Source organism: Lepidochelys kempii, chromosome 23 (assembly GCF_965140265.1).
Source record: "Lepidochelys kempii isolate rLepKem1 chromosome 23, rLepKem1.hap2, whole genome shotgun sequence".
In the NCBI taxonomy this organism is placed as follows: Eukaryota; Metazoa; Chordata; order Testudines; family Cheloniidae; genus Lepidochelys; species Lepidochelys kempii.
In genome coordinates, this window is record NC_133278.1 from 1,641,377 (window position 1) to 1,661,881 (window position 20,505).

Genomic DNA, 20,505 nt, shown 5'->3' on the forward strand with positions numbered 1-20,505 from the left:
GGATCAAACTGAGTTAATCGGGGTGAAAATGCTTGTGTACACGCGGTGTAACCCATCCCTGCGCACTCGTTCCGCGCCCTTGCAACGTGGATGCGGTTTGCTTCGGATTGGAATCGCTGGGGCTTGGAAGTAACTTGAGCAAAAATTGTTTCAGAGGGTAAATTCTGCTGCCTGGTAAATAGGTGTAAAGCAGGAGCAGCGGTACTGAAGTCAGTGCCCATGTAAACCTGGTGCAAACCAGTTCAGGATCAGGCCCAGTGGAGTTACGCTGGGATAAATCACAGGCAGAATCCAGCTCAGTGCTATGAGACAGTGTCAGTTACTGTTAAGGCATGACTACACATCGCTGCCCCGCTCCGCTTTCAAAGAGCCCCGCAGAACCCCCCAGTATGGAGCCCGGGTTGCTCTCGGAGCCGGTACCCTGCCACCTCATCTAGAAAATATGGCCTGAGCCTTCTAAAGACGAGAGTGAAGTAAACGCTCTTTGGCATATAAGGCAGTGTTTCAAGCAGAATGCAAGTCTCCTGTTTAATCACGCAGGGGCTCGTTTATTTAAATTAATTGCAAAATTAAGCTCCCTAAATGTCCCAGATAAAGAATAACCAGACCGGGATGGGAGTCTGCCACGGGCAGTCAGAGGCGATGGAAAGAAGAAACTGGACTCTCCTTTGCACCAGGGCAGGTCAAAGCTGTACTGAAAATGATCCCTTTTTGAATTATGTTGGTAAACTTCTACCTAAAATATCCTTTGTCATTTTTGCCTTCTGTCTTTGTGCCCCTTCCCTCCCGTCATTTGACTTTTTTTCAGGTGAAGAAAAGGAGGGAAAAGATCAAAGACTGACAGAGAAGCCAATGAAAAAAAAGAAAGTGAAAAATGTTGGCAAAAAATATTTAAATGTCTCTAATAATTTTAGGGTTGGGGGGGGAGAACAATGGTCTGTTTCCAACCTTGAAAAATTGAAATGGCTCCAAAATTTCCAGCAAAATTGTGTCCCCGTACTTTGGCCGGCTCCAGTCTACACTAGAGAAATTGCACCCCTGAATGGCTAACATGAATCAAGTTAATATCCTGTGGATCTGAGTCTCCTGCTGCATTCACACCTTAGAGGGTCTTGCTTTTAGGCCCACAGACCCTGCCTTCAAACCCCATGGAATAACCCACCCACGGGACCATCCAGTCACGTCAGGTCAGCCCCCAAGGTGGTAGCTGGGGACTCCAGCGGGACAAAAATGGCAAGCAGGGTATCATCAAACCCGGCTTCCCATCAGCCTACCCCACCCGGTCGATTCTTCACGGCTTGGAGACTTTACTTTGCAATTGGGTGTTTCTTCCTGCGCTCTAGCTAAACCACAAGATATGGGCTGGGTGCGGGAACCATGCGGGGAGATTCTCTAGCTTTCCTACCTAGGAATCTAGTCTCAGTGGAACCCTCTGAAGAGCACCCCAGTTTTTGTGCTGTGAAGAAATGCCCTTCGAAGCCCCCCTACCCCTAGATGGCTGCTAAGCTGAATTGCTCTGAGCTTCTGACAGATCTGCCCAGGACTGAAGATTAAGTAATGCAGGGTGTGACGATCTTCCCTCTAGTTCCTACAAGGCTCAGCAACTGCTTGCTATCCTCCCCCGCGGCCTCCCCACTTGATCGCTCAGGTTCTTCAGCGAGGGACCAGGCACATCTCGTACGTGGGGGGCACGTTCCCGAACCCACTCACTTTCCGGCTGACGTCGATGTCCTCTGGGGGCAGGAGGGGTTTCAGCGAGAAGCTCTGCAGGATCGTGGTGAAGTACAGGAAGAGCTCCATGCGGGCCATGGCCTCGCCCAGGCACACCCGCTTCCCTGGGAATACACAGACATGGGGGGGCTGGATGGATAGTGTGCTTCACCCCCACATGCCAAGGTGGGGAAACTGAGGCATGGAGCAGGGAAGGGGATTTGCCCAAGGGCGGTGGCACAGCTGGAAATGGAACCCATGAATCCTGACTCCTGGCCCTCCCCACCCTGCTCTAACTACCAGGCCCCACTCCCCTCCCAGAGCCGGGGAGAGAAACCGGGAGTCCTGGCTCCCAGCCCTCCCTGCCTGAACAACTAAACCCCACTCCCCTCCCAGAGCCGGGGAGAGAAACCGGGAGTCCTGGCTCCCAGTCCTCCCTGCTCGAACAACTAAACCCCACTCCCCTCCCAGAGCCGGGGAGAGAACCCAGGAGTCCTGGCTCCCAGTCCTCCCTGCTCGAACAACTAAACCCCACTCCCCTCCCAGAGCCGGGGAGAGAAACCGGGAGTCCTGGCTCTCAGCCCTCCCTGCTCGAACAACTAAACCCCACTCCCCTCCCAGAGCCGGGGAGAGAACCCAGGAGTCCTGGCTCCCAGCCCTCCCTGCTCGAACAACTAAACCCCACTCCCCTCCCAGAGCCGGGGAGAGAACCCAGGAGTCCTGGTTCCCAGTCTAACCAATAGACCTCACACCTTGAAGAATCAGGAATAGAACCTAGGTCTCCTGAATGTTATTCCAGTCCTTATGGGTGGGTCCACACAGCTACGTGTGGACCATAGACCGGAGTCACTAGGTCAGACTTTGTGGTGGAACTGCTGCTTTGCTAGGGCTGGTCAGAGAGAGAGGGCCTGCGGCTCCCCTCTGGTAAGGAAGCCCACGGGATGCTCCTTAGCCCAGCCCCAGGGCGACAAGCTCCAGAGAGCATCCGATGCAGCGAGCTGTAGCTCACGAAAGCTCATGCTCAAATAAATGGGTTAGTCTCTAAGGTGCCCCAAGTCCTCCTGTTCTTTTTGTGAATACAGACTAACACGGCTGCTACTCTGAAAAGAGAGCAACGGGTGAGCATTAAAGGCCAGGAGGCAGGTTTCGTACCTGAGGAGAACGGCACGAAAGCCTTGTTCTTCTTAAAACGGCCATTCTCATCCAGGAAATGCCCCGGGTTGAATTCTTCTGGGTTGCTGAAGTATTTCGCGTCCCGTAGGACAGAGCCCAGTAAGGGGAACACGTCAGTGCCCTGGGGAAATGGAGAAGAGGGGGCAAGAATTAAATACACCTGTACCTCTTCTGACCTCAACCTTCCACTCACCCACAGGAGATATCCCTAGAGTGCCCAGAAGAGCCGCTATTCCGGGGATCACGACGGGGCAGATCATTTTATCTCTGTCAATGGGAAATAAAGACAGTCTGGGATTCCCCTGACCCTGGTGTCCTGCGTCTCTGTAATCGTCACAGTGGTGTGAGCGGTGGGATACATACCCACACCTCCTTTGGCAAGACTGGGGGGTTCTGTAAAATCTTGACCCACGGCTGACGGTTGGGGCAGTTGGCCCCTTCCTCCGTAGGGCTGTTTATTCTCGGTTTGGGCGGATCATTTATTCCTGTCATGCCGTTCTTGGAGGAAGTTTATGTTGCCAGAAAGGGGGACGGATGTTTGCACCCACTGAAACTTTCTATCCCCTACGAACATCTGGGGTGGTTTGGACAAATGGGGCTCAGCCCCAAACCACCTTTCCCTTTGCAAAAGCAACCCCTAAACCCGGGAGGTTTCGCTATTTCAAATCTGCCCGTTTGCCCCCCGGCCCCGCACCTTGGGGAGGGTGTACCCCCGGAACTGGGTGTCCCGGATCACGGTGTGCGGCACCCCCATGGGCACGATATCCGTCACCCTCTGGATCTCGTGGATCACCGCGTCCGTGTAGGGCATCTTCATCCGGTCCTCGCTGGCGGGAACGCGGTCCCGGCCGATGACCTGGTCTATTTCCTGGTGCACCTTTTCTGCGGAGAGGCGGGCAGAGCTCTGTGGGAGCCGCGGGAGCACCACGGCCCCCAGGCCACGTGGGAGAGCGGCAGGGGCTCACGGCACTAGAGCCCCACCAACCCCGCTGTGCGGGGGGGCTGACCTGTGGGGCTGGCCGCTGAAGCAATTAACAGTTTCGAGTAAGAGCCGAGCGCCGGGGAGGGAGCCGGGGAGGGAGTTGCCACCAGTGGAAATTCTGGGGCAGCACAGAGCAGCGGTTGCCGATTTCGGTGGGGCTAGCTGGGTGCGGGTCAGGGGGGTGTATTTGGGGCGGCAGCAGCCGACCCTGGCTGACGGAGCCCCGACCTGCGGGCTTATCGGCCATGTCCACGGGTCGGGCGCTGGCAGTCACTGGAATCCCATTGCAAAGGGCTCAGGAATCCCAACGCCGGCTGGAACGGGGGCCTGCGAGTTTGCATGTGACCCACACCAACCCATCGAGTGGCTGGTCCTTTAGCAGAGGCAGCTTTCAGAGAGGAGGTCTAGGGTTCAGTTCTACACGGAGAGAACCCACCAAGGGCCTCATTAGACGCACGTTAGGGGGTCTAAACGCCGCTGCCCTCAGAAGGGTGGGAATGAACTGCCTAACTATGTGCCAGAGCCCCTACACTGCAGTTAATGGAGATTCTCTTTATCAAGTGAGAGGGCCCTGGGCAGAAGCATCTGGGATCCATCCCTGCTGCTGTCGCGGCTGGTGCAGCCAATCACAAAAGCTCTAGGTAGCCCCCAATTTCTTACCATGGAAGCTCGCATCCCACTCACTAAACCATCCAGCCTTGTCCTTCCTTTACCTTCGACGCCCGGGTGTTTCATGAGGAGCAGGAACCCGTATCTCAGGGTGGAGCTGACGGTCTCCGTGCCAGCGAAGAACAAGTTGAGCGTGGTCAGCACCAAGTTCTTGGTGTTGAATTCGCTGTTGGGGTTTTGCTTTTCCTGGGGGAGCCGGACACAGGAAGGGGCGGTGGATAACCGTCCCTGCAGGGGTCTGTCGGACACCTGTGCGCTGCCTCCTGACACGGACACTGCGGCAGCCCACCAGAGACGCGTCATGACAAGGAGCCGGGGCGGGCCGGCGGGTCTGTGGAACGCTTCCCGGGGGTCGGCAGAGAGCGGGCTGGGGCATCGGGTCACCACAGAGTCAGCCTGCTACTGAACGAGCCTTTTTGAGTGTTATGGAATAACCAGAGCTCGCTTTTAGAGCTCTCCGAGGGCTTTACGAAGGCGGTAGGCGTCATCAGCCCCATTTTACAAACGGGGAAACTGAGGCACGGACTTACCCACGGGAGAGCCGGGACTTGAACCTAGGTATCCTGCGTGCTATCTGCTAGGGAACACTGCCTGGCATCTATGCTCTGCTGTTATGGTACCAGAGAAGCACCTCTGGCAGGGCCCCATAGCACAGGGCCCTGCACAGACACAGCACGAGAGAGGCTCCCTGCCCCCCAGAGCTCAGTCTGACTAGCCAGAGGAAGGAGCAGGAGCCCCAGACGACAGCTGGGTCTGCTGAGGCCCACAGAGAGGCAGGGACTCACCCAGGCTCACGCAGGGAGCCTGTGGCTGAGCTGGGATTTGAACCCATCTCCTGAGTCCCTGCCCAGGGCCACAAGCTCCCTGTGTTATTGGCAGTATTTATTATTATCTGCTTGACTGCAGCACCAAGGAACCCCAGTCACGGAAAAGGCCCCCTTGGTGCCAGGTGCTGTATGTTTTACTGCTATTAGGTGTATTACAGTAGCACCGCCCCAGTCCCAGACCAGGACATCATGGTGTCAGGTGCTGTACGTCCTTATTGCTATTAGGTGGATTACAGTAGCACCGCCCCAGTCCCAGACCAGGACGTCATGGTGTCAGGTGCTGTACGTCCTTACTGCTATGAGGTGGATTACAGTAGCACCGCCCCAGTCCCAGACCAGGACGTCATGGTGTCAGGTGCTGTACGTCCTTACTGCTATGAGGTGGATTACAGTAGCACCGCCCCAGTCCCAGACCAGGACGTCATGGTGTCAGGTGCTGTACGTCCTTACTGCTATGAGGTGGATTACAGTAGCACCGCCCCAGTCCCAGACCAGGACGTCATGGTGTCAGGTGCTGTACGTCCTTACTGCTATGAGGTGGATTACGGCAGCACTGCCCCAGTCCCAGACAGGTTGCCAGGTGCGGTACAAACACAGACCAAAGAGAAAGCCCCTGCCCCTCCCAAGCCAGACGGTTTACAAGCCCCCCGAGCCAGTACCTTTTCCATCTGGATGAGGAAGCAGTCAATGAAGTCCCGCGGGGCGCTGGGGTCTAGCGAGGCCTGGTTGATCGTCACCCGCTGGGCGACGAAGGCCTTGAGGTCCTCGATGAGGTGGTAGATGCGGTGGTGGGGCCCAGGCAGGTACTGCATGACGCAGGAGTACATGTCGTAGAGCTGCACGGGGGCGGAAGCCGGGTTCACCGATCGCCCGCAGCGCTGGCTGCAGCCAGGCCCCCCCTCAGCAGAACCAGGTCGGGGGGGGCGGGGAAGTAACCAGCCCCACCCAGACCAGCCCCTGCCTTGCCTCAACTTCCCAACACAGATCATGTCTGCAGCCGGGCCTCCCCCCACCGAACAGGGCTGGCTGCTCCCACGCCCCCGTGGCCTTGCAAGGGGACAGTGCATCCTCTGCGGCTTTCCAACAGCTGCTCTGCGGTTTCAGGGATCAGACGGGCGCATCGTCTGACTTCCTGCATAACTGAGACCAACCCCCCCACACCAACCCCCCCGGAGCCCGGCCCCTGGTCCATGACTTCTGTGTCTTTTTGAAAGGCCGCCAGCCTGGGTGCCATGAGTGCTCCCATCCATCGGTACGTCCTTGGCCGCGGGGGGGAGTTCTTTGCCCAGACCCGTCGCCGGCGGTACCTGGGCCCAGGGCGTGCTCATCTCTATGAAGCTTTCGTTGATCATGCGCAGCAGGGAGAGAAACGTCTCGTCCTCGTAGTCGAAGCGGCTCCCGAAGACGACGGCGCTGATGACGTTGGAGACCGTGCGGCTCAGGAAGAAGATCGGGTCAAAGGGCAAACCTGCCCCGGACAAAAGACTTTCCCTCACCACGGTCGTCTACTGCGATTGACCCCCCCACACTTCCTGTGACCCCACCCCTTCTTGGGGTGGAGGCAGCAAGGGTTAGGGGGCAACTCACACCTCTTGGAGCAATCGTTTCAGGCTCTCTGCAGACTCAGGCAGAAATCACAGCATTGTTTATAGCTGGGTCACATTTTCAAGCTTCTAGAAACTTTAATATTACACCCACACACTGAGATGCTGATTCCACGGGGCACCCAGCGCTGCGGGCGTGGGATGCCCCTTGAATTCTAGCAAAAGCATTGTGCCAGTTGATTAGCGAGTCTTCCCACCCTCAGAGAAGTTGAGGCACAAAGCAGGGGAGGGAGCGACACAGCAGCAAGGGCCAGAGGCGGGAGTAGAAGCCTTGTATTCCAGGCTCCCAGACCCATGTCCAGGCCACTAGGCAGCACTGCCCCTTGGCTACCTGCTGATTTGCTGGTAGTTCGTAAAGTACAGCCAATTTGCACTGCAGCCCAGCTGCAAAGGAGCGAGTCCCGTTTGCTCACGGGGCCTCACAAAGGGGGGGTCTCGTGGGACAGGCGCGGGCTGGGGGAATGAGGGGAGCTGGGGTCTAGCCCCAGCTATTTCGCAATCCAAAGGTATTTGTATGGGCCTCCGTCTTATCCTGGCATCTGATCACCTCACGCTATTCAATCTGCAACGGTCACAACCCCACCCACTCCAAGGCAGAGCTCTGTGTCCGCAGAAGCTGGGTCAATAAAAGATGGCACCTCCCCCATCTTGTCTCCCTAACCTTCCCCCCCCCCCACTGCCCCCAAGACAAGGTACTGCTCTCAAACCCATTTTACAGCGGGGGAAACTGAGGCACAGCACCTCATCCAAGGTCACCTGGGAAGGCTGCTCCCTCTGCCACTCCTGTGCGACCGGATGAGTCCCTTCCTCTCGCTCTGTGCCTCGGTTTCCCCTTCTGCAAAATGGGGAGAATCGTCCTGCCCGCGGGAGGGTGAGTACCCGGGAGGTGCTTGGTTGCCATGGCGACATCAGCCCTACAAATACCGAGACCAGGAGAAAGGGTGGCTGATAAGGCGGGTGTAAAGCCGCTCCCCGGCCCTGGCCTCGGGTGCTACGAACCCGCAGACCTCTGGTTTTCCGGAACTCCTCCAGCAGGAACTGGGCCTCCTCCTGGATCCGCTCCTCGATGGACCGCTTCCCCATGCCGAAGTCCCTCAGGATGGCGAGGGAGAACCGGCGCAGCTGCCGCCACCGTTGCCCGTTGGCCAAAGCCACCCCTGGGGACGGCGGGAGAGAGCCATGGGAGTCAGCCCCGAGAACGCCCCCTGCTGAGACCCCCCTCCCGCTCCCTGCCCCACAGCGCCCCCTAGCGCCCCCATGGGGCCGGCCCTGCCTGCCGGGGGGAGCGCCCCCTGCTGAGCCCCCCCTCCCGCTCCCTGCCCCACAGCGCCCCCTAGCGCCCCCAGGGGGCCGGCCCTGCCTGCCGGGGGGCAGCGCCCCCTGCTGAGCCCCCCAACCGGCTCCCCGCGGCACAGCGCCCCCTAGTGCCCCCAGGGGGCCAGCCCTGCCTGCCGGGGGGGAGCACCCCCTGCTGAGCCCCCCTCCCGCTCCCTGCCCCACAGCGCCCCCTAGCGCCCCCAGGGGGCCGGCCCTGCCTGCCAGGGGGGCAGCGCCCCCTGCTGATTGACCCCCACAGCGCCCTGCAGCGCGTGTAACGTCTCCCAGCCGACCGCCGAGCCCGGTAGCAGCAGCCCCCCGCCGCCCACGGCACAAAGGCGCAGAGCCCGGCTCCGCGGCTCACCGAAACCATGGAAATTCCGGTCGATGGACGCCAGCGCCCCTCTGCCGCTGAACTCCTCGGCCTGGTCCACCAGGGCCTCCTTCACCGCCTCGTGCCCGCACAGCACCACCACCCGCCGCGGGCCCAGGTGCACCGTGAACACCGGGCCGTACTTGTCCCGCAGCTGCACAGAAAGCAGAGCGGAGCGGCCGTGAGAGCGCGTGGGCTGGTGCCCTCTCAGGGCGGCAGAGGCGAGGGGCCGGATCCTGAACCGGTGTAACCGCCGCGCTCCACTGGAGTCAAGAGAGTGAGGCTGGGTCATTGCATTCAGTGGCACGGCTCCGGATTTGCACCTGTTTAGACTGGGGGGGCTGGATAGATTAGTGGGTGCCCCTTTGCCTATCCCCCGCGGTGACCGAGGTCAGCCCCACACCCTATCCCGCCAGAGCCCTACGCCGAGGCTCCGTGGGGCACGACTTACCGCCATGAACGACTTGAAGGTCCCGTTGGTCTTCAGCTGCAGCAAGTTGCCGAGGAAGGGCAGAGGGGTCGGCCCCGGGGGCAGCTTCCCCCCCTGGTGCATTTTCTTCCAGGCCGAAAGGAGAACCAGACAGGAGAGGCAAATAGCCAGGAATATGGTCACGGCTCCGCCGAGCTCCATGGCCAGCGCAGCTGGTGAATGGCAAAGAGACAGCGCCAACTTGGCTGTTATATGCAGGCTGCTCGGTAAGGGGAGACGGTGCCATTCTTGGCATCCTGAAACTCTACCAGGTAAACAGGGTTTGGTTTCAGAAGTGCCAAGGCACTAATCGGCTTGGGTGGAGGCTGTTAGGATTGCGTGAGAATCTCTCTTGTGCTTTTAACACGCTCGGCTGCAATGCACTCGGCAGAGTATCAAAAGGATGGCAGGGTCTGTGTTTGTACAGCACCAGGCACGGGCGGGGCGGCGGGGAGGCTGCGTGGACTAGTGGCCAGCCCGCGGCCTGCTCTGGGGTCTGTTCTGGGCTCTGTGGCCTGGCATGTTGCAGTCACGTAGCCCTGGCTTTTGCATGGCTGTGAATGACTCCAGGCCCGGTGGCGTTACACCAGACGACGCCCGCCGAGGATCTGGCAGAGGAGGGGCTGAATACATTGGCCCAACCGGAAGCCGATGTGCAAATAATCGGACTCTCACGGCATCTTTATTTACTGCTCTATTCGCTTCCGCCTTGGTAAGTCCCACATCAGCCCTCAGCCCGGGTCCCGCCTGGCCCCGTTTTCCCAGGATCGCCCCTTTTTGGAGGTAGCTGCCCCGGGGAAGGTGTCCAGGTGTCCAGCATGAGGGGCTCAGGATCAGCCCGGATGCCCTGGGGTTTTGCACCTGGGAGGTGGCAGCATGCGATGGTCTCAGGGCTGTGGCAGAAGCAAGGTGGCAGGCAGGCCTGGCTCTGGCCTCTGCCCAGGGTGTGAATTTCCCCCCATGGGATTATGTAAAAGGGAATTGAGTTCAGGACTTGCATAACTGTGAACGTCCCAATTCTCTCTTTGCCCTTGCGGTGAGCTCCACTTTTAACCCCTGGCTGTTTACTCATTAAACACTCGCTGCAGAAGCGTGAACCTCTGTGAACCAGAACCGGGCACCGGCTGCCAAGAGCTTGGCTGGACTTGCCCGGGGAGCCAGTTTTCAGACTGGCTGAAGGAAGCCTGGGCTGCTGACATCCCCCCTGCCCAGCGTTTGCATTCCCCTCCCGAGTGTGGGGCACCGCAGGCCTTTGGCAAGATCTCGTAAACACGCTCTTCAGAAACACTCCCGAATTCTTTGCATGGCTGCTCCCCGACCCCGCACTCGAGAGGGTTCAATAACAATCACCGTAGCCCCACAGGGAGACAGTGAGAGACCTAGGCACTGCTAGGCCTTACAGACCCTTTTGTAAGGGTGTTATAGTCCCACAAGAAATATTATCCCCGCCGAGATCGGACCCTGTCATGATGGTCGCTGCCTACACCCCGACTGGGATCAGGGGCCCGTCACGCCAGCTGCTGCCCAGACCCCAACCCAAATCAGGGCCCCGTCGCGCCAGGTGCTGGCCAGACCCCGACCGAGATCAGGGCCCCGTCGCGCCAGGTGCTGGCCAGACCCCGACCGAGATCAGGGCCCCGTCGTGCCAGGTGCTGGCCAGACCCTGACCGAGATCAGGGCCCCGTCGTGCCAGGTGCTGGCCAGACCCCGACCGAGATCAGGGCCCCGTCGTGCCAGGTGCTGGCCAGACCCCAACCGAGATCAGGGCCCCCCTGTGCCGGGGGCTGCCCAGACACAGTGAGAGGCAGCCCTTGCCCCCAAGAGGTCACCCTCTAAACACACAAGACGGAATCATCCTGATTTTACAGCTGGGGTTCCTGGGGCCCGGAAAGACAAACTAACTCTCTCAAGGTCACCCAGGGAGTCCGTGGCAGAGTCTGGGAATTGCTCATCCCAGCCCAGCACCTGATTCGTTCACGCCCATGCAGTGGGTCAGTGGCAGAGCCTGAGAACCCAGGCGTCCGGGCTGCCACTCCGCTAGATCCCACTCTGCAGAGCAGCCACCGGTAACAGCCCACTCTGCGAGGAGGCTCATTTGGCCGTTTAAATCTGCTTCCCACCCAGAAAGGCTGGAAAATTCCACCTGCCGGATCCCACCGTGACCCCGCACTGAGATGGAGGAAGGAAGAGCCCAGTTGCATAACGAGTCTCGAGACTGGTGTTTACCTAGCACAGGGCAGGGAGGTTTGCCAGAGCATCTGTGTGGCACCAGCCAAGCCCCTGGCCCCAGAACAGAAAAGTAGGAAACCCGAGAAAAGATAAAGAAGAAAAGCCACTGAAGACTCGGATTAGCTTTGTGTAAACGCACCCGAGGCAGGTAAGGCTAAACCCTTGGAGGGGATGAGGCTAAGGAAAAGACAAATATCGCAGGTGATTAAATAAACGCGGACAAAGGGCCAGATTTTGAAGGTATTTGGGCTTTGCTGCACTCCTAAATCCCCTTTGAAAAGGAGACTCAGAGTCTCTTACCTGCTAGATGTTGCCACGCCTGTAAAGCTTTAAAACCCTGGGCCTTCGCCAGGTCTTGTTTGGTAGCTACCAACAATCTGCAAACACGCACCAGCCAGACCCAGCGAGAGAGACGGGCGTGTGGGGGGGGTGGGGGGAGATGCGGGGTATGGGGACGGACAGACAGCTCGATGCATCCACCCATCCATCCCCATATCTACCTGTCGACCAACCGATCTACCGACTGATAGATGACAAACTGTGACTGTGAGAGAGAAAGCAAGCTAAGCCACGAACGAAGCGTTCTACAAAGTCTCTTCTGCAGTCACCTCATGGTTTTCTGATCTTTAATAAGCTCGATGCTGAAATAGTTACAAGCGGTAGGATGGGGGGAAATGAATGAACACAAAATAAGGAAGCGTAAAGGCAGCTTTCCTCCCCGGGGAACGTAGGGAGGGTCGCCAGCACATTGCCAGGAGAACGCCCAGTAACAGCGGAGAGCCTCATCGCGGGAACGTCTCATTGAGTCCAGCCAGGAGCGTCTGCCTAAGCAAGCGTCAAGCGTTCAAAGCTCAGGCCGGGGGGCATACGACGGGGCTCCCTGCTTTCCAGCAGGGAAAACACAGCGATGAGCGGGGGTCTCCTGTTGGCAGATTTCATCCCCCTCCCCGAGAGGTGTCACTGGGTCGAGGGAAGAATTCGTCCCCCCACTTCATGTTGTCTGCACCGGGGCTGGGATCGCTATGCTGCTCCTGCGTGTGGATTGGAGCGACGCAGGCCCCCCCCCCCCCCCCGGCTGTGTTCACACATGATCTCTGCTCCTGGGGCTGAAGGCGATCCCAGCCCTGGCTTTTGTTCTCACTCACGCTGGTGTAAACAAGGATGAACTCCAAGCAATGCAGTTACGTCAGTGCCAGGCAGGCCCCTGAAGACCTCCCCCGCACACACATTGCACAGGGGCCTTCTCAGTCGGTGTGGAACTGGTGTAAGGGCCCTTATCCCACCACACTGCTTCCAGCCCCGGGTGGAGAGGGCAGATCAAGGGCGTGGCTGGAGCGCACTGAGCTGGGGCTGTTCTCTGCCCCCCAGGGCCCATAGGGGGCGGATCGGGGGCCCGGTCAGACCACACTGCACTGTAGCTGATCTGTGTCCCCCAGGGCCCATAGCATGAGATAGAGCAGCCCCGAGGCTGCTCTAACTGACACCAGGGTTGAACAGAGTCCATCATAGGTAACAGGAGTCTAAAGCTACTTTAAACCAAGCTCAGGGAGGGGGTAACTGAGAATCAGGCCTGATATGTTGCTGGTGCCCCTGTCAGACTGTGGTTTCTCAGCCAGATGGGGGCCCCTGCCGAGGCCTCGTCTCCTTTGGTCTCCGTCAGCGAGGGACCATGCAGAGCTGGTAGAAGGGCGGGATTTTGGCAAAGCCGCTTTCCAGGGGCTTGGTGTCGATGTCCTCCGGGGCCACCAGGGGCTTCAGCGTGAAGCTCTGCAGGATGGTGGTGAAGAAGAGGAAGAGCTCCATGCGGGCCAGGCCCTCGCCCAGGCAGATCCTCTTACCTACGAGGGACAAGAGGGAGGGAGCCAGGGTGGGGAATGAGCCACACGCCTGCCACATGGATGCATCTGGACGGGTGGGCGGGAAGGGGTCGGCTTTTGCTGGGAGCAACAGTACAGATCTTCAGCCGCCCAGTGCACATGTGGATGGGATTCCTAGCGCTAGAAAGGAAGTGGGGTTTGGGAGGGAAAATCAAGCTTTGCAATCATTATTCAGATTCCACAGCATTTGGTGGATGGGGATAGATAGATAGATAGATAGATAGATAGATAGATAGATAGATAGAGGGGGTGCATGGGGATAGACAGACAGACAGAGCAGCCCGGATAGGGGCACTGCGGTGCATCTGCGGACAGACGGACAGACAGACCGAGGAGTACGGATTAGGGGTGCTGCAGTCAGGGCTGGCCCACAACATTTTGGTAACTGAGGCGGGGAGCTCAAACAACGCCTCCATGCCTCCTCGCTTGGGCCAAAACTTTGAAACTCCAGGTCCTAGTGGCGCCCCCCACAATCTGGCACCTGTTCGCCTCATGGTAGGGTCAGCCCTGGGGACGGTGGGGTGGACGGACAGACCCAGGAGTGCGGATTAGGCAGCTCACCTGAGGAAAAGGGCACGAAGGCGTCATTTTTCCGGAAGCACCCCGTCTCCTCCAGGAAATTCCTGGGGTTGAAGCTTTCGGGGTTTTTGAACTTGCTGGGGTCACGCAGGACGGTGCTGAGTACGGGGTAGATCTCGGTGCCCTGGGAGCAGAGCACAAGGCGGTCAGAATGAGACGAGCTGGCTGGGTGCTGTCCCCCCCCTCCCCCGGGCATGCCCCCCTCTCTCTGCCCCGCACGCTGGGATTACGCGGGAACAGAGCCACTCATCGGGCGGGTCTCGGGTAACTGCCAATGGGGCCGGATCCCCAGCTGCTGGAGCCCATTTACATCTGCTGAGAATTGGACCCTGACTCCCCCCGCCTGCTCGCCCCCACCTGGGGGATGGTGTAGCCTCTGAACTGGGTGTCCCGGGTCACGATGTGGGGCACGTCCATGGGGATCAGGTCGCTGACCCGCTGGATCTCATGGATCACGGCGTCAGTGTAGGGCATCTGGCTCCGGTCCTCGATGGCCGGGACGCGGTTCTGGCCAATCACCCGGTCGATCTCCTCATGCATCTTCCCTGCCAGCAACAGTGACAGATCTTACCCCACGGCCCGGCGGATCCTGGGAGCCACTCACGAGTGGAGAGGGCGGGGACGTGCTGGCTAGGGTGAAATTCACCATCGTGGCCTAGAGGGCAGAGCACCGGACTAGACATGGAAGACCCAGACTCTCTTTCAGGCTCTGCCACTGACCTCAGGTCCTGTGCCTCAGTTTCCCCATAATGATACTGACCTCCTTTGCAGCTGGAGCCCACCTGCAAATCAGTCTGACTTGGGTCAGCAAACGCTCAGGACCTGGGTCATCGGACCCTGCTGAGGGGTGAGTCAGAGCCCCAGGCTCTCTGTAACTCGGGAACAAGCCCTGTCTTTGTGCAGTGTGGACGCAGCCCAAAGCCACAGACCCGCGTCAGGAGATCTGTGTGGTGCAGTACGGACAGGTTAGCACGGCTGGGAGACCTGCGTCCAGCAAACCTAGGCAGACACTCAAACATGGGCTTGGAAACACCAAGCCCACAAGCCAAAGTCCCAGAGATCTGGGCTTAGTGCTCAGTGGAGACATACCCTAAATACGGTGCATGGCTTCTTAGCTGGCTCTCTGCACAGGGGCAAATTTCACCCTGTTTTTGACCCGTGGAATTCAGTGAACGTTTATGAACTTTCCTTAGTTACCTAGGACCTCCGGGTGTTTCATCAGGAGCAGGAACCCATATCTCAGGGTGGAGCTGACGGTCTCCGTGCCAGCGAAGAACAAGTTGAGCGTGGTCAGCTCCAAGTTCTTGGTGTTAAATTCGCTGGAAGGGTTTTGCTTTTCCTTGGGGAAAATCAACATACACTGAAACATCAACATGGGAATTTCCACAGCCACAGGCGAGCTGGTCTTAAAAGTACAGATTTGGGAAACGATTCCTGTCTGAACTCTGCAAAATCACTTTGCTGCTATTTTGGGAGGGGGGATCCTGGTATTTGTTATGGGTGAAAATTGCATGACTCATGGGGCCCCTAGCACTGTGTTTGCTCGAAGATCATCCAAGCCGTTCACTCAGCTCCTGGAGCCCAGGGCACCGTACCTTTTCCATTTGGATCAGGAAGCAGTCGATAAAATCCCGGGGGGAATTGACATCCAGCGTTGCTTGGTTCTGCTTCACTCTCCTCTCAATAAATTTCCTCATGTCTTCCAGTATGTAGTAGATTTTCATGTGAGGGCCAGGAAAGTATTTGAGGAAATTCGCATACATGTCATAGAACTGGAAAGAAAAGGGACACGCAGAGAACGGCTTTTGGTGCATCTCCAGAGCCAGACTGTCAGTCATGCCGGTGTGAATCTGGAGTACCTTCACTGAAGTCTATAGAATTACTCTGCATTTGCTCTGGTGGCCCAGAACAGAGCTATCTGCAGTAACCCACATGCAATGAAAAGACCGACCGTTTCATTTCGAGCAGGACATACCTGTGACCACGGGGTGCTGATCTCCCTAAAGCTTTCGTTCATCATCTGCAGCAAGGACAGGAATTCTTTGTCCTCATAGTCAAAGCGGTCACCAAAGACGATGGAGCAGATGACGTTGGAGACGGCCCGGCTCAAGAAGAAGGTCGGGTCAAAAGGTTCCCCTGGTGTAGCGGGGAGAGAAGGGAAGAGGGGTCGTGGGGTCATTGGGGGAAGAGGAGCAGCCAACATGAAGGGAGTTTAGGAGCAGACTCGGATGCTTCAGAACCGTTCAAACAGGACTTGTTCTGGGGGACTTCTTGGGCCGGTTATGCCTGAGGTCAGACTAGATCTTCGGAGCGGTTCCTCCTCCCCCTGGAATCTGAGACTCCACATGGAGAAGCGATGGGTGGTGCAGAGGTGTCCTGTATGCTACACAATCCAGATCTATCTGCCTGAGTCGTTCCAGCCCGACATTGCTACCATGCTGTGGGGCAAGCAATCTCGAGAGGTCACCTAGTCCCGCCCCCCGCGCCGAGGCACCAACTAATTTAGCCCAGCCCTGACAGGGGTTTGTCCCACGTGTTCTTAAAAACCTGCAGTGACGGGGATTCCCACAACCTCCTTAGCTCCCCTGTGCCAGGGCTTCACTCCCCTGCGAGTCAGAAAGTTTTCCCCAATATCTAATCTAGATCTCCCTGGCTGCAGATTAAGCCCAAGATGTCTTCTCCTCCCTTCAGTGGACACAAGAACAGCTGATCCCCACCCTCTATCTAACAGCCCTGAACAGATCTGAGACTGTTCTTGGGTCCCCCCTGGCCCCACTCCGTCGTCTTTTCTCAAGACTGAACATGCCCAGTGGGTGTTTTTTTGACATCTCTCTGCGCATGGATGAAACTCAAAGCGGCTGACGTTCATCCCACAGACCAGCCACCGGGTAAGGCCTCAAACCAGGGCTTGAGGGGGACTTGGGGGATGCCCGGCCCGGAGCCAGTCCCCGGGGGACGGGGTGAGCGCCACTCCGCTGAGGCACCTTCTGTGTTTCGAAAGGTCTCCAGCAGGAACTGGGCCTCCTCCTGGGTCCGCTCCTCGATGGACCGCTTCCCCATGCCGAAGTTCCTCAGGATGGTGAGGGAGAACCGGCGCAGCTGCTGCCATCGTTGCCCATTGGCAAAAACCACCCCTGGGGGGAGAGGATGGTTTCAACCCAGGAAGACAAACAGCCGTTGAAATGAGCATGGCGCGGTGGCTCAGCCCAAGAGGAGGGTGGGAAAGGGACAAAGCAGGTACGGGTTCAGGTCCCAGGTCCCGTCCAGGGATGCAAAATGCACCAACCCAGCTCTTCTGGAGGGTTCAGCTGGGCTGCGGGTGGGTTTGCATTGGCTGGCTGGCGCAAAGTGTGTGGCGAATCTGGACGCACAATGGCGTGATAGGACCACGCGTCTTTAAAAGGGAACCCCTCCCTCCCTGTGAAACATGCAGAGCTTCACACTCGGGGAGTGGGAACGCTTTAGTATTGGGGGGGCCTGTGTTCCCCTGATCCCCCAAGAAGTCCTGGGGGATCATCTCAGCAAACGCGGAAAGTGGGCCCGATCCGGAGCTGGCGTCGTATCTCGATTTAGACCAGCCGGGGATCTGGCCCTTTAAGTCTGAGGAGGTTTATTGCACGTCGCCAGCTGCTCACCAAAGCCATTAAAGTTCTTCTCGACAGTCGGCATGGCGGCTCTGCCGCTGAACTCCTCCGCCTGGTCCACCAGCGCTTCCTTCACCGCCTCATGCCCGCACAGCACCACGATGGGCTTGGACCCGAAATAGACCGTGAACACCGGGCCGTACGTCTCACTCAGCTGTACGGGAAAGGTGATCAGAGGGGGGCGGTTCCAAGGAAAATGGCGACTTTTTGTCAAAAAAACAACAAACAAACTTTTTTTGGTTTTGGCAACCAAAAATTCCACCTCCCCACCCCAAAAAACCCTGCCAAAACCAGAAACAATTTAGGCTGGAAACAGAATGATTTTGGGGTTGAAATGGAATATTTTTTGGCTGAAACCTGAAAAAAGTTTGCCCTGAAAACTGCTGAAATGGAAACATTCTTGGCTGAAAACTGACAAACTAAAAAAAAAAAAAATTACCTCTGTATCTATATATTGGGCCAAAACCTTCTGGAAACCAAAACATTTTAAATTTTCAGCTGAAAATATTCCCAGAAAGCCGACCTTTCCACAAACCATTTTATTTGGTTGAAAACGCGACTTTCTGTTGGAAAAATCTTGCCACAAAAATCTTTTTATTCCCCCACCCCCATGATTACCCTTTATGATCTGTATTGCAGTAGCATCTAAGACCCTGTCTCCTGGATCAGGACCCCACCGCGCCAGGCGCTGTACAAACACACACGGTGATATTCTTAGCAGTGAAAGGCAACGTCCATCAGGACCTACCGTGTGGTTGATTTTGTGGCTGCTGAAGCCTCGGAAACAAACTGAGTTGTCAAGCGGGTAACACGGCAATTGATCAGCAGAGATCTACAGTCTTCCCCGGCCTCCCGGCGGGCCAGGTGCTCTTTCCGAAATGGAACCGTGGAGACGAGCATCTCCGTTTCGTTCAGACCATGTGGGGACTGAACCCCTTGAGGGGCCAAGGTACAACGGATCTGAATACAGAGTGCATTCACATTCCAGAGACAGACAGATACAGACAGAGCTGTGGGGATTTAGATAGAAAGACACAGAGACAGCGCATGGTACCTATGGTGACTGGTATGTAACTAGACAGATAGAGGGCCAGGGGAGTGGTTAGCTAGCTAACGAGCTAGAAGGGCGTGTCTGGGGATAGACACACAGACAGACAGACAGACATGGGGGTGGACAGAGTTAGATGGCAGGTTGTTTGGGGGTGGGTAGACAGTGAGATGGGGTGCCTGGGGGTGGGTAGACAGTGAGATGGGGTGTCTGGGGGTGGGTAGACAGCGAGATGGGGTGTCTGGGGGTGGGTAGACAGTGAGATGGGGTGCCTGGGGGTGGGTAGACAGCGAGATGGGATGTCTGGGGGTGGGTAGACAGCGAGATGGGGTGCCTGGGCGTGGGTAGACAGCGAGATGGGGTGCCTGGGGGTGGGTTGAGTGCTGGCTAGAGAGATATCTACAGGGATAGACAGACCGACTGACTTTCAAATGAAATAGCCTCTCCAAGAGCTGGCTCCAGACCCATTCTCCAGCTCTCGGTGACTCACCTTCTCCAGTGATTTTAGGGTTCCTCCCACCTTCATCTGCAGGAAGTTCCCGATCAGCGGGAGGGGAGTGGGCCCGGGGGGCATGTTCTTGTAGAGCGACCTCTTTCTCCAGGCGGAGACGAGGAGGAGGCAGGACACGTAGATGCCCAGGAAGATGGTGATGGCCCCAGCCAGCTCCATGGTGCGTGCAGTCACCTCCCCGGTGTGGCGAGCCAGCCTGGAATGCCCTGGTATATAGTTACCCCAAGCCGGGTTTGGCCCTGCCTCCTGCATTGCACAAGAGCCCTGGGCAAACACCTCTCTAATCCATCAGTCACGTGCCCACTAATGATCTCCTTGTTTGTCAACATGACGAAAGGCTCAGGTGCCGGGGAGCTGCCTGCTGGCAGAATCCCCCGACTCCACCAGCACCCGCCACGCTGCACTGGTGCAACGCGCCCAAAACGACGCCCACCTTGACCCTGGCGTGTCCTGCTCCACCCCGCACGAAAAGCACGCAGGGGCAGGGCTCAGAGCCGGGGGGTCTGGAGCAGGCCAGGGTGTTTGCTCAGCCAGCGAGCTGAACAATCTGTGCCCTGTCCGCCACCCGCTCCAAACTCCCGAAAGTCCAGCTCGCCTTGGTCCACAGAATCGTCTGACAACGGCCAGGGAAGGCGGCGCACAGCGGGGCTGGTGCCAGGCGGGACGCTGAGGGGCAAAGTGCAGAGTGAGGGGGAGTCCCGGGCTGCTGGGGCCAGGGGTCGAGAGAGGGCAGAACGGGGACAAAAGCCACTGAAGTGTCTCGGGATCACTGTTCCTGCCAAGCTGTGCACGTGTGCCCACACAGACCCAGAGCCCCCCGCACGCGGCAAAACACCGCGCCCAACAATTTGCACAGAAGACATTTTTTGCACACGTGGCCTGTCAACAATTAAGAGGGAACATTGCTTGGGATTGGTTAGTGCGAGGAGCGGGATGAAGCTGCTCCCACCCCAGACACGGCGTGTCCGCGGGTCACTCGCCGGGAGCAGCGGGGAGAGAAGCGTGGCCAGCTGGGGGTGTTAATTTAGACTCAGGCACTGCCCACTAATAAGCAGCGGGTTTGATATCCGGAGATCTCAGCCGGGTTAGTACCAGGGCCCACACCCTGGGCAAACTCTTGTATTAAATATACATGGCGGGGGTGGGGTGGGGGCGGGGGGGTGGCGTTATTGACATAATCTGGGACCGTATAGATCATTGTGGCAACCAAGGTCCTGTCGTGGCACCAAGTCTTGTATAAAGGGGGTCAAATGAGGTGTCTCAGACAAGGTGATGGTTGGCGGGTTAGGACGATGCTGTCTGTATGTGGGTATCATTTTTACAGTTGAAGTTATGAATCTTGGCTCTGTCCTGTCTGTAGTTCAAACTTGTGCTCTGCTTCTGGGGGACACGTTGGGGTCAGCTCTGCCTAGCCGGCTGGACGGCCCATGAAGGACCATCAGCGACACAAGTGACCCACTGAGAGAAGGCAGACGCACCTGGGGACTCAGCCA

At 57.7% G+C, this 20,505-nt stretch overlaps 2 protein-coding genes across 14 annotated transcripts; both read right to left on the bottom strand.

Annotated features, from left to right (window-relative positions):
* Nucleotides 1-527: 527 nt before the first annotated feature.
* LOC140902150 (cytochrome P450 2G1-like) lies at nt 528-11,872 on the bottom strand. Of its 8 annotated transcripts, none has more exons than XM_073321900.1 (10): nt 11,654-11,872; nt 9,107-9,297; nt 8,647-8,809; nt 7,973-8,122; nt 6,669-6,829; nt 6,021-6,197; nt 4,579-4,720; nt 3,578-3,765; nt 2,863-3,004; nt 528-1,835 (listed from the first exon to the last, which is right to left on the bottom strand). In XM_073321900.1, the coding sequence occupies exons 1-10, from the start codon at nt 11,835-11,837 to the stop codon at nt 1,654-1,656; spliced, it is 1,680 nt and encodes a 559-aa protein (XP_073178001.1). In that variant the 5' UTR covers nt 11,838-11,872; the 3' UTR covers nt 528-1,653. The 8 variants fall into 8 exon arrangements, with proteins under 8 accessions (XP_073178001.1, XP_073177998.1, XP_073177997.1 ...); XM_073321897.1 differs by having other exon boundaries at nt 4,579-4,933; XM_073321896.1 differs by adding an exon at nt 7,722-7,879 and having other exon boundaries at nt 4,579-4,933; nt 9,107-11,720.
* Nucleotides 11,873-11,965: 93 nt separating this feature from the next.
* Nucleotides 11,966-19,602, bottom strand: LOC140902151 (cytochrome P450 2G1-like). Of its 6 annotated transcripts, XM_073321906.1 has the most exons (11): nt 19,446-19,594; nt 18,992-19,208; nt 18,202-18,413; nt 17,445-17,656; nt 16,794-16,943; nt 15,785-15,945; nt 15,405-15,581; nt 15,007-15,148; nt 14,167-14,354; nt 13,792-13,933; nt 11,966-13,191 (listed from the first exon to the last, which is right to left on the bottom strand). In XM_073321906.1, the coding sequence occupies exons 2-11, from the start codon at nt 19,169-19,171 to the stop codon at nt 13,010-13,012; spliced, it is 1,746 nt and encodes a 581-aa protein (XP_073178007.1). In that variant the 5' UTR covers nt 19,172-19,208; nt 19,446-19,594; the 3' UTR covers nt 11,966-13,009. The 6 variants fall into 6 exon arrangements, with proteins under 6 accessions (XP_073178007.1, XP_073178006.1, XP_073178009.1 ...); XM_073321905.1 differs by having other exon boundaries at nt 18,992-19,594; XM_073321908.1 differs by lacking the exon at nt 19,446-19,594 and having other exon boundaries at nt 18,202-18,463; nt 18,992-19,075.
* Nucleotides 19,603-20,505: the final 903 nt, after the last annotated feature.